At 48.0% G+C, this 21,553-nt stretch overlaps 1 protein-coding gene across 3 annotated transcripts in view; it reads right to left on the bottom strand.

The window, feature by feature from the left end:
* Positions 1-19,398, bottom strand: part of KSR1 (kinase suppressor of ras 1) — a 63,244-nt gene extending 43,846 nt beyond the window's left edge. For 2 of the 3 annotated variants that reach the window (XM_032200771.1, XM_032200772.1), the window contains exon 1: positions 19,060-19,230. Coding sequence is in view for 1 of the 3 variants with exons in the window: in XM_032200774.1 (XP_032056665.1) it covers positions 19,060-19,217; positions 19,311-19,383 (231 nt within the window). In the remaining 2 variants the exon portion in view is untranslated. Of the gene's footprint in view, positions 1-19,059; positions 19,231-19,310 lie in introns of those variants that run through there. The other variant, XM_032200774.1, reaches the window with a different exon arrangement.
* Between the last annotated feature and the right edge of the window lie 2,155 nt (positions 19,399-21,553).

Raw genomic sequence — 21,553 nt, 5'->3', positions numbered from 1 at the left:
AATAGGAAGCTATAGCATTACTCACGATGCTGAGGACTCGCCTGCCTTTCTTCCTGATTACTCAGCAGCTGTTCTTAAATCAGTTCTTAAGGCAGTTACTCAGCTCTTAAATGCACCTGCCAAAACCTGATTTCTCAGTACATGCATCTACCAAAGGAGCTCAGGAAGGCATTACTGCTACTCCCTTGCTTCAGTGAGAAAGTGCAAGACATTTTAAGCAAGACTCGAAACTGTGTGATGGCATCAGATACTGCACCGCTGCTGTGGATGTGGTTAAAGTACTATCCCTTATTTCCCCTATCACAAGCTCAAATCTGTAAGGGTAGGATTCCCAAGAACTGTTAGTGAGTTGCTTTTGAGGTCTGCCGAGGAAATAGAAGGCAAATCTATCCTCATGAAAGAAAAGACTATTTCTAAAAAAGCCACCGTTCTTAAAGCTTTGTTTGCCATACGTGTTACAAATCACCAGTGCCAAGGCTCCAGGTTCTGTTCTGATGAAAAAGCAAAGGTTGCTCTGAGCTGCTGCTACCAGCGCTGCTTCCACAGAGACTTCTCAGCAAAAAGCATTGGGCTCTCTGAATGCATCTGAATGCCCTTGGAGGACAACAGCAGAGGAGCCATAAGAAAGGGAGAAAGAGGGGAAAAAAAAAAAAGGATCCCATAAAAGCTTTTTTTTTCTTTACGTACAGATGTTTGTACTGCCAACAATTTTATGTCTAAGAATAACTTAGTGCTGTACTGCTGGACAGACTTCGGCTCCTGGGAGTGGGCTCTCTATTGCTGTGGACATCTTTCATCCACAATGAGCATTTTATGCTAGCAAGTAATAACACATCAGCAGCACTTCTCTCCAAAGCATCTAAAAAACTTCAGGATCTGCAGTATAACCAGTTTTTAAATATGCAACCCATTCAGAAAAAGAAACATTAAGAGAAAGTATTCTTTATTTACAAAATTCACTTTATGAAATATTCCCTATGATCCCATATTATCAGTTGTTTTTATGGGATGTTTATGATCAGAAAACATTTACACTACACAATGAATCAAAACATAAAAGCATGCTGCTGATAGGCACTGGCCTTCCATAGCTTCCCAAAGAACAGGCACCTCAAATGCATAAGCATTAAAAAGGGGGTTGGGGCTTGTGTTGTGTTTTTTGGGGGTTGCATTTTGCAGTGAAAATGGAGGAGAGAGATGGCTGAGAAAACCATATGCTTTTTTTTTTTTTTTTAAAAAAAAAAAAAGCTAACTATAGGAAATTGCTTAACTGGGATGTGGCAACTTGCCATATTCTCTGAAAGTATTTTTTAAAACAGCAAAACAACCTAATTTTAACAAGCTGCTATGAAACTGCAGTTTGAGATTGTCAAAAAACAAAATACACTAAAAGCCCTCTGTTCGAAATGCTTTTGACCTATAAATTTACAGGAGGAAAAAAGAAAACTGCTGGTATGCTGTGCCATGCAGTAGGAATCAGAGATTTTCAGTTTGCTCATCAGCTTTACAGCGTGCTTCCTGAGCGCTCTGCACAATGCACTGAGGCACAAAGCAGGAAATATAGGAATGAAAAATCTTCTCTGGAAACACAACTGAGATTCGGCTGCCAAGTAGAAAGCTGATCACCCACAGCTCAGCTCTAGCAAAAGCTCCTAAAAGAAATCAAAAATAAAAGTGGTCTGTATGAGTTTTCTTTTTCTTTCCTCCAGGTCTGGGTATACCATTATTAAGTGGGACTCATACTGAGCTTGTTTCCCTGCTCAGCTTTCTTTCCTTCCCAGAAAAAAAGCACGTAAACTCATAGAGCTTATCCTTCCAATTCCCCCTTTTTCTGCAATCCCATGTGTCCGCAGGTTAGCCGTTCTGCTGTCTCAAACCAGGAACATTACAGTTGCTGGTGAACTTCTGTGTCGCTGACTTACAAGTCAGGAGACGATGCAAAGGGACACAAAGCACCTAGCCCAGGAGCCCTGAGCATGCCTTCAACAATGAAGAGCTACTTGAAGATGCTTGGGTTTAATGTGAGATGTGGGGAAAAGCTATGAAACAGAACGGTGTTGCAGAAGGGCTTTACTTCTTGCTTTTCTCCTGATTCTTAAACTTACTGAGGTGAGCTACACACAAGCTCTACCACTTAACTGTGCTCTAAGATTGCTGTTCAGTTGCTGGGTTTCTGTGACTGTTTTGAATGAAGTTTTGTACTGGACTGGTTCTCCTTCCTTCCTACTCCCCCTGCTACTCTGCAAGGGGACAGGCAGAAAGAGTGAGGCAACAGGAAGAGTAGGAGTCAGCTCTACAGAGGCCAAGCAGGATGTGACCTCTGTTCCCTAAATAGGGCAGAAATGCTTGGAACATGATATCCAAGCTGGTGTCTCCCTAAAGCAAGGAAAGACTGTATCAAGGACCAAAAGTGAAGCTGTTTATTATGGGTTAGAAACCGTGCATTTAATGACATCAGTAGTGCTTGGAAGGTGGAACTGCAAAGAACTCAATGACTGTTCCAGTGGACTCCTGCTAACAAAAACCTGAACATTGGAGTACCTGATGAAGCCTCAACTCTGCTAACCTTTGGTCCTGCTCCAACCTGAGAGCATTCAGCTCCTGCAGCCTCGGTGCCCTGCATTCATAGGGACAAAGTTTCTGGAAACCCATGTGAGCTGCTCATCTAGCTGAGAGGCAGCCCTTTCCCCCTCCAGCTGTGCTGCCCTGTTAGACCTGGCCTTTGAATTTAACAACCTCTTGGGACCATGGTTTTCAGGAGCTGCCTGACCCCCAGCTTTCCAGGAGCAGCATCCAGATTACCACCTGGAACAAAGCAATGAGAATGAATTACCATAAGGTAGTCTCATCTCCAGCTACAAATACAAAGCTATGCCAAGTGTCTTTTCAGTCTCAGATCTAAAATCGCTGCATTAGCATGCAAAAGAGGCTTTATTGTTTAAGTAACCCAGCTCCCCTACTACTTCAGTGCTGGCTACGGTTACAATCAGCTTACTATGTTGGGGCTGCACAGACAGGGAAGATGGTACCCCGATGCTAGTTCATGCTTTGCAGGTAGTGATTCACCTAGTTCAACCTCTTAATCTGCAGCCTAGGAGACCGCACCAACTTCTGAACATGCCTGCCTTCAAAGACAGGGCCTTGTCTGTGAAGGGTTTCTAGTCCTAGCTGAACAAACAAACAAAGCATTGCAATTACGGTGACTAGCTGGGTTAGTGGCAGCTCGGATGACTGAACCCCAGAGCAGCTACACCCACATACCTGAACAGGGTTGTGACAGCAGGCATAATTACTCAGGCCATTAAAGGCAGAAATAGACACATCTGCTAGGGCCACTGAAGCCTGACCCCCAGCTTGGGGAGGTAATTCTGCATGTTTCATGCACGTATGCCCCAATGCAAGAGTTTAAACACATACTGAGGCAAAGGTAAGACCTGTGCTCAGTACACATCTCCAGAGACTAAAAAGGAAAACTTACACTGCTGCTTTAGAGAGTAGTGCTCCTTCTATCTCCCTTCTACTAGAAGGGGCCCTCCTTAGCTCCCTATGGATGACTGTTGGACCAGCTTCTTGCAATTCCTTGACTTTATCTCGCTTTTCCTGTTTAGCTGAAGCACTTCTGTACGAAGCTAAGTAAAACTGACCTGGAGTTTGTTTATGCTTTCAAAGGGTATATGTTTTGTGCTGGAAATCAGTACCTCTAACCAGACTGACTCTGTACTACAATAATAACTGGAAATGAACTCTGGACCATCATCTCCTAGACACTCTGGGTTAGATAACGTTGCATAAATAATAGTCAGCTCTGGGGGTGGGGAAAGGACAGACCGCAGCACTTCCAGTGACATGGAGCAGCCTGCCTTCTGCTGCAAAGGCAAATACTCTCAGCAGCTGCACAAAGCTTCAGAGCAGTGATAGTGTACGTGGAACCGACAGCCACAGCAATGGGAGGAAAGAGGAAAAAGCTTTGGGGTTACAGAGAGGCCGAAGGGAAGGAGCAGGCTATAAAGCAAGATACTATACAGTTTCACTTGAGTTTGAACATTGAGACCAGCAGATAGCCTGTCAGGAGCGTGCTTCAGATATCAGCCGCAGATAAGCAACACTAAGGCTCCATTTGTCTCGTAACCATACCATCTGTGATATCTGTGCCATTTCCATGGGAGAATTACAGTGCAACAACAAAGTACAGTGAAGTCACTTCTTGTCCTGCTTCCACCTTTGTCCCGTCTCCCAAATACCAGGAGCATCAGGACCACAAGCACTTTCTCTGAAATGTGTCTGCCCTACTTACTTGTCAAAAGAGGTTAGAAGAACAGGCTAGTAGAAATGGTCTCACAAATAGGTGGACTGCTTTCAGCTCCTTTCCAAGTGAGACTACAACGTGCTCAGCTTTCATTTAGTAATGTTAGTAAGGCTCCCTTCTTGAACTTGACCATTCTGGAGAATGAGGAAGGAAAAAAAAGGCACAGGTTCAAAGTAGGCAGTCCTCCCTTTTACTGCAGGGGGAAATCGCAGAGTACCCAACTCCTCACCTCAATAGTCCTTTCTGAAGAGCCTTCAAACACACGGGCACATCCTACCTATCCTCACAAAAAGACAACAGCATAGTCTTTTCATTCACAAAAGGATCATGATAAATGATGACCTCCAAAGAGATACTGGATTTGTTCCTCTAACGCGCTTATGGAGAAGTAAAATTAGGGTAAAGACATGGTTCTGATGTCAGATATGGCCTTCCATCGTGTATCGTATATCCTTTCTTCATATATGCAGTTGAGATTTGTGCTTCAAAATTAAGCTATATTACTGTCCTCAAAGCTTTGGGATCTGACCCAGAACAAACTGAGCCATATTTCCTCTACCTCAGCAAGGAATCAAGTGAGGTAAGACACCATCAAGAATCTGCAAAACTACTCCTAATTCCAACACTGAAAGGAATTTAACAGAGGCCAGAAAGATAAAACCATCTTTAAAAGTACTTAACCATTTTCCAGTAACAAATGGAGCTTGAATTGCATCTACAGCCTGCAGACTAAGTGCTAAAAAAACACCCAAGCTTAGACTCACTGCAAATACGGAATGAGCGAGTCGCCTACCTGGAATAAAGATAGTATTATTGCTATAACCACTGCTACAGAACTATCACATAACTTCTAAGGCACATATATTTAAAAAAAAAAAAAAAAAAAAACAGTACTTAAATATCTGCGCTGGGAAAAAATACTGAACTGGGCCAAAACCCAAGAAGCCTTTGCTATCTTTCCTTGAAAGCCACTAATAAATAGCATCTTCAGCTTGGGGAACAACTGGTTGTGGATTTAGAGTAATGCCATGTTCTTGGCAAATATAATACTGAGAGCACTCCCTGTCTGGAACAGGATGGGAAATGTATGAATATTCATATAAATATACTAACAACATGTTTTCTTATCATTAAATCAAATCCTACTGAAGTGGAAAGAAATCTGTGCGGACTCTGAAACGGTCCCTGGTCACAACAGAGAGGTGACACAGTAGTGTGCTGTTATAGGAACCTGGAACTTGGTGCAGGTTGATCTCCACATATTACTGGCTGCCCAATGAGCTAGGAAATTTGATAGGGTGAGTCTAATCAATGCATGTTACACTATTATTCACATGGGTAATAAAGAACAGCATTCATTTTTGAACTCTACGTTAACAAGCCCACCTGATCACCCACCTCTTATCAGTTCATACAAGGCTCGGATTGGACATTGTTCCTGCAAGTTAGTAGTTACCTTTAACAACTCCTGGTACTGCCTTCCTTCAATAAGGCAGAGAAAGAATCCTTTCACATTCTAAAAATACCCACTTTCTCAGTTTGTTATCCTTTGCTGTTTGAGTGTTGTTTTTCGTTACCTTGCCCCTTCAAGAAGCACTTACTTTGCATCAGACCAAGTGAAGACAGTACGAACAGCAATTCTGTTGAAATAGCTGGATCTTTGAGTGAGGGTCAAGGCCACGCTGTTTAGGGTACTCAACCTTGAAAGGCACTTAAAGAACTGAGCAGGCATAGACTAAAGCTAAATTCAGCTCTTACTCTCATTTTAAACTGTTTCAACTCCAATGTCTTCAGCACATCTACATTCAGTAACTACTACTGTAAATGAAAAATAGGCTCACATAACCTGGCATTCATTGAATGCCAACTGGATAACCCCAAGGAGCACAAGCGAGGTCCTAAGTTAAAGCCAGCTGTACTCTTTGCTAAAGATATGTCACTTACGTGATAGCTTTAGCAGACCAAGTGTTCCATCAAGTGATATGGCTGTAAATAATTTACCAGCAACCCCATAATACTTGATTAAAACCTACTGAAAGAAGATCTAATTAAATTGTCTCAGAAAGAACAGATAATTGTATGACAGCTGCGTAAAGGGCAGATGGCAAGTGGAAGCTCATCAGAACATGAAGAAATATTTTAGAAAAGGGTACCTTTATCTGTACTGAGTTGCGATGACCTCCACCTGTGTGATGCTGACTGTTCTGGGGATCATTCCTGCTTTCTGCCTCTGGGCATCTGAACTGACAGCGAGAGTACTGGCTGTCCTCATGACTGGCATTTGGGCACCTGTGCAGTAAGTGCCTAATCTCTTCAGCAGCTGGGTTAGAGAGTGCCTACTGCATCTTTTAGCGATGAGCAGCAGACAGCAGGTAAGTTACGAACCACATGAGCCACAGAACTGGCTTTTTTTTTTTTTTTTTTTTATGAAGGCTGTATAGAGGAGTATTAATGAGTACAGTACTTCATAGAATGGCTTGAATTGCAGGGACCTTACAGCTCATCCCGTTCCATCCCCCCACTCTGGGCAGGGATGCCACCCACCACACCAGGTCGTCCAGGGCCTCATCCAGCCTGGCCTTGAACACCTCCAGCAATGGGGCATCCACAGCTTCTCTGTGCCAACCTGAGTGGAATATTCAGTACTTTTTTAAAAGCTAGCAATCCAGACACCCAGAAGAATAACTCTTACCCACATTAAAAGATGCAATACCCAAAATAAATCATTCCTTTGTTCAGACCAGCCCTCAGCTGCAAATATATATTTATAGCCCAATTTGTCAGCACCTGGAAACAGGTTTGAGGATGTATTGCTGACTGCCCTCTCCACATCCCAGCAGGGAAGGAAAAAGAACAACAAAAAACCAACCCACCAAAGCACACCACAAAAGGAAACGAAAAATACTAAAATCAAAATTTGACAAGTCCCCAAACACACCATTTCTAGACAGATTTAGAAGACAGCCTTTCAAGCAGACAACAGCCATTATGGAAAAAGATTTTTCCAGCCTCGCTCACCTGGGAGCTCGCTACTGCGAGCGGCAGGGGCACTGAGACCCCCAGATCGCCAGACAGCAAGCAGGAAGAGCTTCCTGCTCTGGGGTCAGACTCTTGGCCTAAGCAAATAGGTCCTATTTCACGTGAATCTATCTACGAAAAGAATTTGAACACCCTAGAAATCAACTCCAACAATTTGTGCATACCAGCCCTGAGGTTTTTCCATGCTGAGTGGAAGCGCGTGCTGTGTCTCTGGCACGGTGGGTGGAGGAGGGCTGGTAGCATTAAGTGCCGTTGTTCTCATTTTACAAATAATCTTCGTGTACCCCAGCAATTTCCCAAGAGACTTGGAAAGCTCATGAGCACCAAACCAGCACTCCCTCCTGAGCTGGGACACTGGTCTCTGGATAAACCTGCCTCTTTCTGCCCATGTCTCGACTGGCCTCAGTTTTAAGCTGAGGAAGGTCTCCCCATCGTTTGGTAACCTTGCAAGAACAAACACAACAGTAACCCTTCCAGCAATTGCAGAAAGAGGGTTCAGCTTGGTCTCTGAGCTCATCTATCCCAGCTGGGATAAGAGAACCTACTGCCCAGAGACAGGCTCTCACCGGAGTTAACCATGCTGCTGGTGCAGCCACAGGAGACCAAAGTACAGCTTTGATCAGACACCATCCTGATACAAACACCGCGTTATCCACGCGGATCTCACGCAAGCTGCCGTCTATTTGCAGTTAGTTACACAGACATCGGGTACATAAAGTTTTTTGTTACGAGGGGAAATGGTTAAACTATCTCACAGTTTGAAAACAAACACTGCACACTCACCCCTCTCCTTGGTGGTTCCCACAACTGCCACCACGCAGGCTGACTTGTCAGGCACCTTTCCCAGAAAGGAGAATTGCCAGCCCAAATGCTCGTGATTTAATGACAAGAAGGTCACGCACTTCAGAAAGGCTTATCCTCAGAAAACTTGGCAACTACCTGCACAGCAGCATGGGAGCCATAGTGCTCTGTAGTGTGAGAAGAAGGTGCTCTGGGCTACTTAAGAAGAGGTGGTACCAGGACTTCAGTAAGGAAAAACCCTTAACATCATTTTTCCCAAAGAAATGAGCCATTCTCACTGGTGAATTTCAAAATCCCTCACCCATTAGGGTGGCTCTCCAATTTTCCCCGTGTCCTCTGCCCCAGAATTTGAAGCCAGATAAATCTTAGAGCCACAGCAACTTTCATTAAGCGGCTGGAGGTCAGGCTCAGCATTTAGAACTCCAAAGAATTCTAGCAATGCAGAGACTTGCAGTGCTTGCTGATACTGTTCCCACAGCTCAAACGCTTTGTCATGAAAGACCGTGCTGCTAACCCGCCCTGCAAAGCGGGCTGACTGCAGACTGTTCCCTGCAGCACACAGGGGCCACGCCTGGCCTCACACCATGCTCCAAGAGGGGATCACAAAAACGGCCAGGCCAGCCTACCTACGTACAGGACCCATGATGAGCGAAGGGGAGAGGCAGGGATCAGGTCTCTGTGTTCTGCCTTGTGTTCTCCCCCTCCCTCTGTCCCCTGCTTTCACAGCTGCAGGCATGGCCAAGGCAGGAGCGTGCAGGAGAGCCAGGTCAGGCCCTCTCTGCAGGAGGTGTCTGCACCACTGAGGCCAGAGGACAAAGCCCTGTGAGAAGGCAGAATGCAAAGCAGCTGGAAAGACACCGCAAGGTGGAGACAGCCAAGGGGAAGCTGTTGGAGGGACCGAACCATTCCCGAAGAACCAGGATTGCCGTCAGAAAGGCACCTCGGCCACCAGCACTGGTCACTGCTCCTCCTCAGCCTTCCTCACCCCGTCCCAAACCATTCTCAGTGGCTACACGGCATCACAGAGTCAACTGCCACAGCACCTACCCGTGTGACTTCTGCTTGCCGCTTTCAGAAAGGCATCTTCAGTTGTCAGCTCTGCCTTCTCCTCCCAGTGCTGCCATGAGAAAGCAGAGGCTCGAAGCCAGATGTTAAGGCTCTCTCGAGTCACCCTTCTTGGTGTAAGCGTTCACAGTAACACCCGCTGCACCACGCTGCACTGCTGCTGAAGTACGTGTCTCACGCAGATGAATGGAGAGATGCTACTACAGTTTGAATCTAACATCGTCAGGACTCCGTTAACTTCAAAGCTCCTAGCTTCAGAGCACAAACTAGTTATTCTTGGCAACAGAGGCAATTTGAGTAACACAGAAGAAGAAAAAAAGGAAAGAACACATCAGTGGAGCTGCAGCACGCCTTGGCAGCAGGATGTTGTTGTAGATTGTTTCCATAAGAATCAAAACCTAAATATTAGTGTCACACCAGAAGTATTCTGCCACACCTCCAATCGCAGACTGGCAGCCGGTAACAGATCAGGGACGGTCAGTTAGGTGCATCGAGCATCACTGTAAAAAAGCCCTCCCAAGGAGCTGCATTGTATTTCCTCCAAACACAGCCTCAGCAGAGACCCAGCCAGCATTTCGGGGCAGCAGCAGCAGATGGGTGCTTCCAGCAGCTCTCCTTTCCCCCTCCAAACCCTTCTTTCAGACACGGCTCGTGTCACTAGCCATGACTGCAGGTGGCCCAGGGTGCACTGACCGAAGGGCCCCGTTGTCCCCACACAGACTGTCACCAACACAGCAGTGGTTAAAGCAGGCCCGCGGCACGCAGCCGGTGGTTTTATGAATATTATGTTTGACCCACAAAGCAAGACCAAACCAGTCTGAACACACAATACCCTGGCTTAAGACAACTGGGGCTGACAAGCTCTTTGACATCCACGCTGAGATTTCTCCCACCTTAGCTCTGTAAGTAAATGCTGCAAGTCTTTGGCTTACTTCAGTGCTATCATCCCCTTCCTCTTCCGAAGGGCTTACACACACCCCTGTGTTTCTCAGGAAAAACAGAAAAAGAAACCTTCATTTTTACAAAGGGAGCCAGTTGAAAGCCTATGCAAATCTCCCCAAAGGGTCAGTTCCAGGACGCCAATACCTGTTTTAGTTGTTTCCTTAAAACAAGGGAGAACAGGCAAAGATATAGCTTCCAGAATTAACTAAAACGAGGCAAAAAATGCTGTCTGATCTACACATGCACTAAGAGCGTCTAATATTGTTAGCTGGCACTGATCTGAGGCACTCAGAACTATCTCTATTGAAATTGTGGGAGCGTTAAAGTTGGAAATTTTATTATGTGGAAAGTTTCGGTTTTGGTCAGAAAGACAAAAGGCCCGTAAACTGAAATGTTTTGCTTGGCAGATGAAGAACAGCTTTTAAAAGGGAGACGTCTGAAAGTCAGGAGCCTTCTGTGGAAAGTTCAGTCTAAAACAGTTTCTCTCTTCCCCGAAGCTTTAAGCAACAAAAAAACTTACCACTTCTGCTTCTTTCAGTGCAGCTATAGCCATACGCAGGATTTAACCCTCGAGCTTACTAAAAAGGTAAAAAGATGAAAACATTGCTCTGGACAATGAAAACTGTTGCTAGAAAATTCTCTGTGCTTTAAAGATGGATAGGGAAACACCGAGAAGTCCTTGAGCACACCTGGGCAGCACGAGGGACACTGATGCGCATCTTCCAGTGACTACTTTCATTTGCACCACCTAATATCTTAAAGAGGTTACACCTGGTTGAGGTTTTCAATCTGGAAAAAAGTATTAATTTCTTCTTTCCAGTTTATTCAGCATCAGCAAGAACTAAAAATAAAACCTCATGCTAGAACCTGCAAGCCTCAACAATAGCCCCCCCCAGCAGCAGCCAGAAGCTCGAGACTTCCTTTCTAAATTTAGATCGCTTCAGACAGAAGTGAAAGTTCTCTGACAAATGAACAACCCCACGTTTTAGAAGCAAATAATCAGGGAAGGACCAGGCAGGAAAGTGCTTACCCACTCTTTTAAAGCTCCCTGCACAAGGCTTCTGGAAGGTGCAGGTCCATCACCCAGCTCCGCGCAGCCCAGGGGAGGGCCTGGGCCCTTTGTCCGAGCAGGATTCCTCAGCACCATGCCAATCACTGCTCTGTGCATCTCACAGCTTCCGTTATTAGAGCTATTCCCCGTGGGATAGCCAATAACCATCAGATCAGAGGCACTCCACAGCCCAAGCCAAGCGGGGCTCCTTATTCCACCGACCACATGCCCCCAGGATGCACGCAATGCGAATTAATTTCCTCTGCACACAGAAAGTGATGGGGGCCTGGCCTCCCTTCCTGTGTTCACTTCAGAACGCATTCCCAAGAGAAAAGACAACTAGATTTTAACTTTAAAGCCAAATCTAAAACTACCAAGAGCAAGATGGAGGCACTGCGTCCGATCCCAGATCCCAGACACGGGTAGGGAACGGCTGCTGAGCGCGGAGCTGCTCCACTGCAGCGGCTCACAGACTGACATCAAGCATCAGGGGTGCTACAGAGGGCTTCGGTAACCCCATTGACAATGTCATTATAAGGGTAACTGCTGCTTCACTGCCTTCTGACCAGTCACTGCCTTAACCTAGGGCAAGCTAACTCTGCCTACAGACACAGGGGAACACGGGGCAGAGCCTGCGGTGAGTCTCGGCGGACACAGAACCAGCCCTCTAAAATGCAGAGCACCAAGACAGATCCTCCCTACCCCAATGCAAAACTGGGACATGCTGGTCAGTGACTTATTTCATGCTGTGATGCGCCAGGCCACCCTTCTTTGTCCTGCAGGGGAGGGGACGGAAGATGACACACACACACAGCACATTTCGAGGCAATGAGCAGCATTGGCCACTTTTATTCTGAGTTTTTGCAACTGGACGGAGAATGCCCTTGGCCTGCAACAGAGCTCAGCCTCCAGCCCTCAGCACTGCCCCTCCAACAACTTCCTGAAGTGTAACCCAAAGAAACCCATGAAACCTTTTGCTTTCTCCTTTTAGGAAAATCACTAAGAAAATAGGAAGCTGCTTCTTTTTTCCCCTCAGTGTTTAAAAATGTATTTGAGTCAGTCATCTAACCACACGTTCTGCAGGCACCCTCTGCTGCAGCTCCCTCCCCAAAAGCAGTAGCGAGTTGAACTACAAAATTCTTAGCCCGTATTTAGGTGGGAAGGTTTCTATTGAAGAGCTGTCTGCTTTTACCTGCCATCATGGCTTTATTTCGTAGGAAACAAATGATTTTAGGTATTGCTGAACAATATCCCAAGTAACACCTGAAAAGCCTCAAACAGAGCCCACGCCGGTAAATATCCTATCTTTGAGTCCCGTTTTACTCAGTCTATTCCTTACAAACACTAAAACCTTTCTGGTGTCATGTGCTTTTCCCACTATGCTGAACATCCTTCTGCCAGGCTAAACTTGTACTCTTCTGCAGCCAGCTGCAAGCTATTTCCATCTAGTATCTCATTTTTCCTTTTTTTTTTAAAAAACAAAAACCACTCACTTCTTGGAAGCAACAACTCTAGGCAGCTCCTCCTCTGCTGCGTACTTGCATAACCACACTGGTTTCTACAGCAATTTAGAGCATCGTGGTACAGGCTTCTGTTATTTAAACAGCCTCGAGTCCAACGAGATTTGCATCTTCCACCTACCTACAGCCCCTACAGCTCAGGCTCCAACTCCATGTGCTGCACGAAAGACACCTATTAGCAGACTGGACTCTGAGCACCTGTGTACCTGGTGGCTCTCAGTGGGCCTTCCACTCACCAGCATTTTGGAATTTCTCTGGTTTAACTTGGGGCTGACCCTGTCTGAGATTCTGGGGGCACAGACCATGACCCCCTGCCGCCCTCCCTCAGGTTGTGCCCACAGGGAACAGCTGCAGTCAGGGCCAAGCCAGACTGCCAAATTTTCTTAACCATGCTGCGCTAGTCCTTGGCTGCGTTCAGACTCCCACCGAGAAGCAAGAGTGCCCGCAACACTCCCATGCACAACTGCTCACAATTTGTACCTTGGAAGGGTTCCTTTCTTGTGGCACAGGTGTGTTTCCAGGCTCAAAGACCCCCCATTCCTCACGCTTGTTAGCCGTGGCAACTGAGCCCCTGTGCTGCTGTAGCAGTCGGCTGTGTGGGACTACTCCACAGGAGGGAGAAACGAGCAGGGAGGGAAGTCTCTAAGAGATGTCTGAGTCAGTATCCCTGGGTGGTGCCACCTATACATCATCTTTCATGCCTTTCACCACAGCAGTAATCGAGCCAATACATTCTCCAATCCCCCAAACAGTGGGAAATAGCCAAACATGATTTCATTATAATTTATCTTTTGGAAAGAGAAAGTTCTGCTATTGGCTGAGAACAAGGATGGGAAATCATAGCCATAAAGGAATGGCGAGGGTTTTATTCCTCAAGCATCCAAAAGATTACACGATCTATGCTGGAAATGTTATTTTAAGCATAGCTATTCCCTAAATAATTTTGTGTGTCACATGAATTCTTTTGTTAAGCGTTGCTATTTATGAACAACACCAGGTGATAAATTTATGTACCACCACACCGACTCATATCGGTAAATCTGTCACCTGTATGCAGCTGTAACACTCCTTGGGGTTTTCCTTGCATAAAACAGTTACTAGCTAGCATTTGAACTTAGTAGCAGACCCAGCTCTGCTCAGGTGCTACCTATCCAAGCCTCGTCACATCCACAGGTTTAGCTAGACACAGCTGGAGTTCAAGTTGGGCCACCTGACTGATTAAATCAATTCTGAACCTGCAACACACATCAGAATTCATATGTGGAGACTGAGGCTTGTCTAGCACACCAGACTGTGGGTTCCTGTTAGTGTGTGTAGGCACGCACGTACAGAGGTCTCAGCGCCAGGCTCTGCTGAACTTTCCTGGAGTTCAGTTGCTGTAAGGATCTCCAAGCTGACTCTGCACAAAAATGAGCAGGAATAATTCTTTGTGTGGCCACTGGATTACGTTAAAGCAATCTAAGAGAGACAAAGGCACTGTAAGGACTTACTCTGATACTTTCTTGCTTCCCAATTAGCGCTTCATAGAATCCAGCCATGGAGCAAAATACATATAAACCTCGAAAAGTGAAGAACAGCCTTTTTCATATCTTCTTCTTTATGGTGATCTACTCATCACCACTTAACCTGGAAACTCCAGGTAAATTAAAACATTGCTGCTGACTTTGTGTCAACATTTATATAAAATCAATGGTAGGAGATAAGCTAAATTCCATGATGATGTGCAAATCCTGATCATATACAGAGACACTGTTGCAAGAGAAGACAAATGATACAGACCTTGTAACATGTAGCTTTCCCTCCATCCAAGTCAAACAGAGTCTCTGCTGAAACCTCTCTTAGACAAGTGCACCAGTCTAGGAAAAAAAAAAAAAAAAAAAAAAAAAAAAAAAAAAACAAAGAAGTCCTACAGAAAAGAATAGTCACCTTTGAGGGAAAAAAAATGTCTTGCATATATACAAATAGTAAGATGAAGTAAGAGAAGAAGGTCTCTTACGTAAGACCTGCTGGAAAAGGAAGTCTTTTCAGCTGAGCAAGGCTCATGAACATGTGGCTACAGGTTGCAGCTTGGCCTGAAAAATTCACTACTCCCACCACTTAAAATTTACAAACACAGTCTTCCTTTCCTTATGCATACCACATGTCCAACTTCCAGTCTGCAAGTTTGGATGGTTACAACTCCTCTTCCTCTCCTCTTGTTCCTTCACCCATTTTCAAAGCATTTCTTTCTTCTCAGACATTGGTAAGAGATAAGCCTTTCCTAGTCAAATTGCGTGCATCAAGATTATGCAAAAGCAAGTTCAAACATATCTAATCCACAGGTATCATTCAGCCAACTTGAAAGACTGATTTGCGAAGCTGTAGACTCATTTGTGACACAGCACAGCTGGGATCAGGCTTTCTTCTCTGGCATTACATTTCTGGTGGTGCTGAACAGAAGATGTTCCTGAGGGAGAGGTCAAAGCGATCTCTGCACACTGGTCCAAGAGCATCTCCATCGCAGACACAGTCCAGCCAAAGAGCAATGACAGTTTTCCTCAAAGAGCAGACAGATCTTCACAACACACGCCACCTCTCCACCCCGACCAGTTTGGAGGCAGTTTCTCTGCCAGAAACACTGGAGCTAGTTCTTACGATGTAAGAGCCACAATAGAAAAAATTACATCTGCAATCTAAACATTTGAGGTCTCAGTTCAGCCAGGTTCTGCTTCATCATTGCAGCAATTAGGCTAAAAGAAAATAAATAAATAAATAAAGGCGTCCTCAGCCTGGTAATTCCCACAATTTACTGAACCACCTATGCTGTTTCCACACAAGAGATTGAGAAACTGTAGGAACTCTCCTTGCCGTCAGCATGTAGGATCGTATCCTCCTCCGCACTTCCAACAGAGTGGCTCGAGTTGCAGTGGTAGAGGTTTCATGTGCCTCGCTACGGATTGTCAAGTCTGGTCCTGTTACCAGCTTCGTAGCCAGAGATCCACAAAGATCTAATTTTCACAAAGAAATACAGCTAGAAATGATATGTTTCTAACTTTGCAATACCCATTTAAGAGTGATGCAAGGGATTAGCATTGAGACAGAGTTAAAAACTGTGCGAGTATTTTCTTTCCAAAGACACTTGGGGGTAACATTGGGTGCTTACCATATGGTAGGACAATTTTTGCTCTCTTAGGTATGGTTTAGAATTACCATTATTTTCCATTTCAGTTTTGCAGTCTAGTTGAGAAGTGAGTAACCTGCGAGGACAGAACTGAAAGAAAGCCATATACCAAAGCGTTGGGTAAAAAGAAAAACACGCACTTATTCAGCTAAATATACAAAAATTTAAAAAAAATACAAGACCTTGTGGTATCAGAGAACCTACTCGGCTAATAACTAAACTAACACAATCTACTTTGCACTACAGGGAAACTCCCTGCCCTTCTAAGAAACAGCCTTCACACATGTGAAACGGGCAGCTCATGTAACACATTACACTGACGCGTTATTTGCCAGTAATTCCCACAGCCCTTTCTTCCCTCCTCTCCCTCCTGTATTACACAAAGCTCTCCCTGCAATCTTTAGGCCGTGAGTGCTTATTTTTTCCTGTCAGGGTCCCACTTTGGCATCCTTATCTACTGTGTGCTTCGGTTTGAGACCTCATGCACAAGAGGAATGAGGAAGGACCTGAAGCACTGCAGTAAGCTGGGAGGGACACAAGCACGCACAGCCTAACCCTCAGTTGGGCTGATGTTCTCCACTGAGGCACGCGCACATTATGAATCACACGGCACACACGAGGGCTGTCCGAGCTGTGAACAGACTCGGAGGAAAGCAGTGCAAAAAGGACCAAGAGAGCAGATCTTGGGGGAAAAAAAAAAAAAAAAAACAATGCACATTTACGTTCATTTTCACTGGTGTTTTAGGCTAGTAAGCCCATTCATGTTACTGCTGCTTTCAGAAAGTTAGCCCGGGAGGCCGAGGCAGCAGTGGCCACGCTCCCTGGCCGCAGGACGCAGGGCACGGGGCAGCCGCGTCCACCTGCCTCCCTCCTACACGCCTGTGGCTGACAGGTTCCAAGGACTGTGTTCAGGGACGTATCCTGTTAGGTTCACGCTTCTGACACCAAAACTAGGCACTGCAACACTTGTCAAGATATGAGCTATACACAGATTGCATTACAAGACACTTCCCTGCTTTTTCGTTCCTTATCAATGCAAGTTCTTTGTTTTTAATCAAAAATGATTTTTGACTTTGTACATTGGACTGTCATCAAAAGACACACATACAGCCTGGCATTTGGCCTCAGGAGTTACTTCTTCAACTTCAGAGTCAAGTCCCCTCCCTTCCCAAATGACTACTTCCCGCTTCCAGTTTGCTCCCCGTACCTATCTCGCGTTCCATCACAGCCCTGTGGCTTTCTATACAGTTTACCAGTTACACTAACGCAGCTAAGTTTTCATAATTCTTTTCCCACAAAGAAGTTCCTGCATAAGAACAGAACCAAAGCACAGATGAGGCCCAGCAACCGTACCACCAGCAGCCGCTAATCGTGGCCCACAAAGCCATTCAGCCCGCCAAGGCCAGTGAGGGAAGCCAGCAGGCGCTGGAGATCTCGAGGTGCTTCACTTTGCCACAGGAGTGCCAGGCGAGGAGCTGCCCTCAGTGCACGCAGTCCCTGCAGGCTGCAGCCAGGTTATCGGCCACACCGGCTCCAGGCACCATCACGGCACCTGGCTGCGCTGCCTTGATCTGGTAGGCAAATGCGTACGGCCACGCACGCGTGCATTTCTGACACATTAACCACGGCACGGTAATCACAGGGGCAGTGCCCCAGGCGGGCCGCCTGTCACTTGAGGCAGCCCACCACCCCGGTGTCACCACGGAAATTACAACTCGGAGAAGTAAACACAGACCCTCATCTCCTCGGCCTGGGCCCTGCATCTGCAGACAAAGCCACCTGGAGCTGGCGCAGGGCCGCGGAGCGCCGTGCCTGACAGGCCGTGCCCAGCAGCAGGGACCGCGGCGCAACGGCACAGAGCAAAGGGCAGAGCCCATGCCCCTTCCTGGAGCTTCACGGGCTGGCAGACATCCAGTTCATGGTTCAGTTCCCAGAGAAATCATACACTGGACAGTGCATCAGAGGGGTGTTTTTTTTTTTATTTCTGATGAGGGACAACTTTTATGAGCACTACTGAATGTGGCACCCATTTATTTAAGCAGATAAATGTTCAATAGGAACGCCCGCACACACTCGGCAGCTATCAGCAGATGCTGTTTTTGTTGCTTTAAGAACAACCTGAAGATGACAGCAGGCCTTTAACCTTTTTAAATAAAGGTTTCCTTTTAGAATGGGCCCACCAGCAAAATACTAATGATCATTTTCCAAACCGATGGTGATTTACATTGTGTAAGCATTGAAAAGACAGTCAGTAGGGTTGCCAAAAGCCTATATAAATATTGTTTTAGGAAGAATGGCCTTTTGAAGGCTATTTAGAGGTGGCAGGAGGAAAAAGAACACTCCAAATTAAAAAAAAATTAAAAAAAAGCAGAGGAAGAAGAGAAGGAAGAATGATAAATTTTGAAGAAGCTGTGCCAAAAGCTACCACCTATTGTTTTGCAGTTTTTTTCTAACCTTCATGTCTTAAGCGATGGGTTTTACAGCATGTGTGTCTGTTAGAGCTACACGGTTGGAATGATTTTCCTGCCTTGAGCCTGATGCTGGCTCGATGGCCCCAGTGCCAGGTTATGGGACCGCGGGGCCTTCACGTGAGGCTCCTGCTCAAGGACAGGGCTGGGGGGGATCTGCCCGCCCTGCCCAGCGCAGCATCACCTGAGCGTGAGGTGCACGAAGGGGGTTACGGAGAACCTAAAGCTCACACGAACCAAACAAAAACAAACCCAAATCCCCTTTCTAAACGCCCGTGCAGACCCGTGTGCGGATCCGCCTCCTCCGGGAGCAGCACCGAGGCACGGCTGCGGCACGAGCAGCCACAGAGCGACCCCCCCGGCAACCGGCACCGAGCGGCCGGCCCGGAGGGGAGCCCCGGGAGCTCCCCCAGCGACCTGCCCGCACCTCGGCACTCCCGGGGCGCCCCCGCTGCCCCCCGAGCACCGCGCCCGCCCCGCGCCGAGGCCGAGCGCCGCCGGAGGGCCGCGGGGCCGCGCAGCGCGTGCACGGCAGCGAAACGCGGCCCCCCCAACACCACCCCCCCCCGCGGGCACGGCGCTCCCCGCACCTGTCCCCGGCCGCCGGCCCCCGCCTCCGCCCTCCCGGCACCGGCCGCCCGCGGGATGCCCCCGGCCGGGGGGGGGGAGAGCCCCGGCAGCCCCCCCCCCCTCCGCCGCGGCCGTACCTCCAGGGTGCGGATCTCCTGCTGGGTGAGGTCGTTGGAGGCGGCGCACTTGGTGCGGAGCCCGCGCAGGTTGGACAGCGAGATGTCGATGAGGTCCTGGAGCAGCCCGCACTGCTGCAGCGTGCTCCGCACGGCCGGCAAGCCCCGCGCCGCCGGGCACGGACCCGGACCCGGACCCGGGAACGGACCCGGACCCGCCCGGGGCCCCGCGCCGCCGCCGCCGCCTCCGCCTCCACCGCCGCCGCCGCCGGCCGCCGCCTCGCCGCCGCTGCGCTCCTTCCTCTCCAGCATGCCGGCGGCTCGCAGGGCAGCCGCTCTATCCATTCCTCGGCATCGGGAGGCCGGCGACCAGAGGCGGCGGCGGCAGCGGCGGGGGGAGCGGCGGCGGGCGGGCAGAGGGGAAGGCGGGCGGCGGGGAGGGAGGGCGGGAAGGCGGTGGCTCCCCCCGCCCCGCCCCGCCTCGCCTCGCCTCGCCTCAGCACGGCTGTCCCCGGGCTGTCGCCGCGCAGTGACAGGCACCGGGCCCGGCTCCTCAGCCCTCAGCCCCCGCACGGTGCCCTCAGCCCCCCGCCGTGCCGGCCTCGCGCTGAGGGAGCCCTGAGGGAGCCCTGAGGCGGCCCTGGCGCAGGCCCGCCCGAGCGGGGACAGCGGCGCGGGGCGGCCCCTTCACCTCAGCACCTGAGGGGCCCTGCCGCGGGCCCAGGCTCCGGCCGCTCCTGCAGCTGCGGGTGGCAGGCGCTGGGAGGAGGTTGGCGGAGGTTAAAAACGGCCCCGGAGCCGTCCCGCGGGGCTCCAGGTGGGTCAGGGCCTGTCACGGCGTGAGGAGAGGAGCGGGGAGCTCACTGACAGGGCTGTGCCGTTACACCACGGTGTAAAATGCGGTGTAAAACGTTACACCACGGTGTAAAATAAATACCAGCCACGTACTGGCCGTAACCAAGTCGCCTAGTAAGGCCGTAGCGCGCTCTCCTGAGGTAGCCTTTCCGAGATGTTCTATAAATTGGTCAGATATGTGTTTTATTTGACATAAACGTCTACCTAGTAAAGAATAAGTGCAGGTCTAGCACATGAAGTGGGCATTATTATAAACATCTTGTAGTGAATATAAACACTTGAGTGCAGTAGTTGTATGGGTTCACTCATATCGTGAATAGGAGGGAAATTTATTACGGCCCTGTGGAACCGCCAAAGACAAAGCTTTCAGCACAGGACCTCGAGGAAGCCGAGGGAGTTGCGAGTCCTGGCTGCCCGGGGACCTGCACAGGGCCGGTGTCCTGTGGGAGGTAGGAGATGTCCCTGCAGGAATAATGCCTCCCCGCTCCTAGCAGGGTGAGGGCTGTTCATCTCCTGTGAGGGACCCAGAAGGACAACTTAGTTGCACCCCGCTGGCAGAAGATTGCCTCTTTAATTTATTAGAGACTGACACCAGATTTTAAAAGCTAAAATGATATCTGAGCCACGTGTGGCAAAACAGAAAAGACTTTTATGCAAAAAAGGGGGGAATACACTCTGAATATAGGGCATGAGGCAGTGGAGCAGGGCAAATCTGTTGACACAGCTGTTTCTCTCATGGTTGGATGGATATTGGTGTATGTGTTAGCTCGGCTGCATTTGCATCAAGTAGTGTGGCATAAACTGTTCAGTAATTTTCTTAAGCAGGTGGGTCAGGCAGAGTATTTGATTTCATTGCCATTATTCACATGCTCATGTAAATTTTATATATACTAAGGGCTTTTCTGGATTAGGGTTTAATTAGTTTGCCATGTGATACATCCTGCGGTTTTGGGAAAGTTGCTTACTTTTTTTATTACCTCCATCATCCCTTTTCATCATCCCTTATGAAAAAGTCTGTATCTTCTCCCCTCCTCTTAGGAACACTGGAAATTTAGCACTGGAAATTATAGTTTGTAGAAGTCCGACAGACTGAAATCCTCAAGTACAGGTGCCTGTGCATCTAAGCAGTGTTATTAACAAGGGTATTATTCTCATGGACATTCTTTGTATACCTGCCTGAGAACATCCATTTGCCAATGGACAATAAGCAAGGTTTATTGCATAAGAAAGCAAACCAGGAAAAATGTGGGCTGTGCATCACAAGATACTTGGCATTCTCTGCAAGAGTTTATGTGCTGCGTTGGGAGTGCCGACCTCATTAACTGCTGCCATAAGTGGGCAGCATTCCAGTCCCGGCGTACAAGACTGCCCTCCAGGGCTGTATGGAAAAATGTGCTGACTAAACACTGCACTGCCCTGCGTCCCTGTCCCTGCTCAGCATCGCTTGCTGGCTGGCCTGTTCATGAGGCTGGTGTGTGCACGGGGGAAATGGAGAATGTCTGAGTGCTCCTCTGCAGAAGCAGGTTATACACAGATGAGCTGTTCTCTCCTAGCTAGCTGCTCTGACTCCAGGAGCGAGGCAGAAAGAGCAGGCAGGGAGATGCACACCTACACCACGGAGCCATTGTCAGGCCGAGGCGAACCCCAGAGCTGCGGTGGC

This window comes from Aythya fuligula, chromosome 20 (assembly GCF_009819795.1).
Source record: "Aythya fuligula isolate bAytFul2 chromosome 20, bAytFul2.pri, whole genome shotgun sequence".
Taxonomy (NCBI): Eukaryota; Metazoa; Chordata; class Aves; order Anseriformes; family Anatidae; genus Aythya; species Aythya fuligula.
The sequence above is the reverse complement of the archived record's forward strand: the minus strand, read 5'-3'. Positions and strand labels throughout refer to the sequence as shown.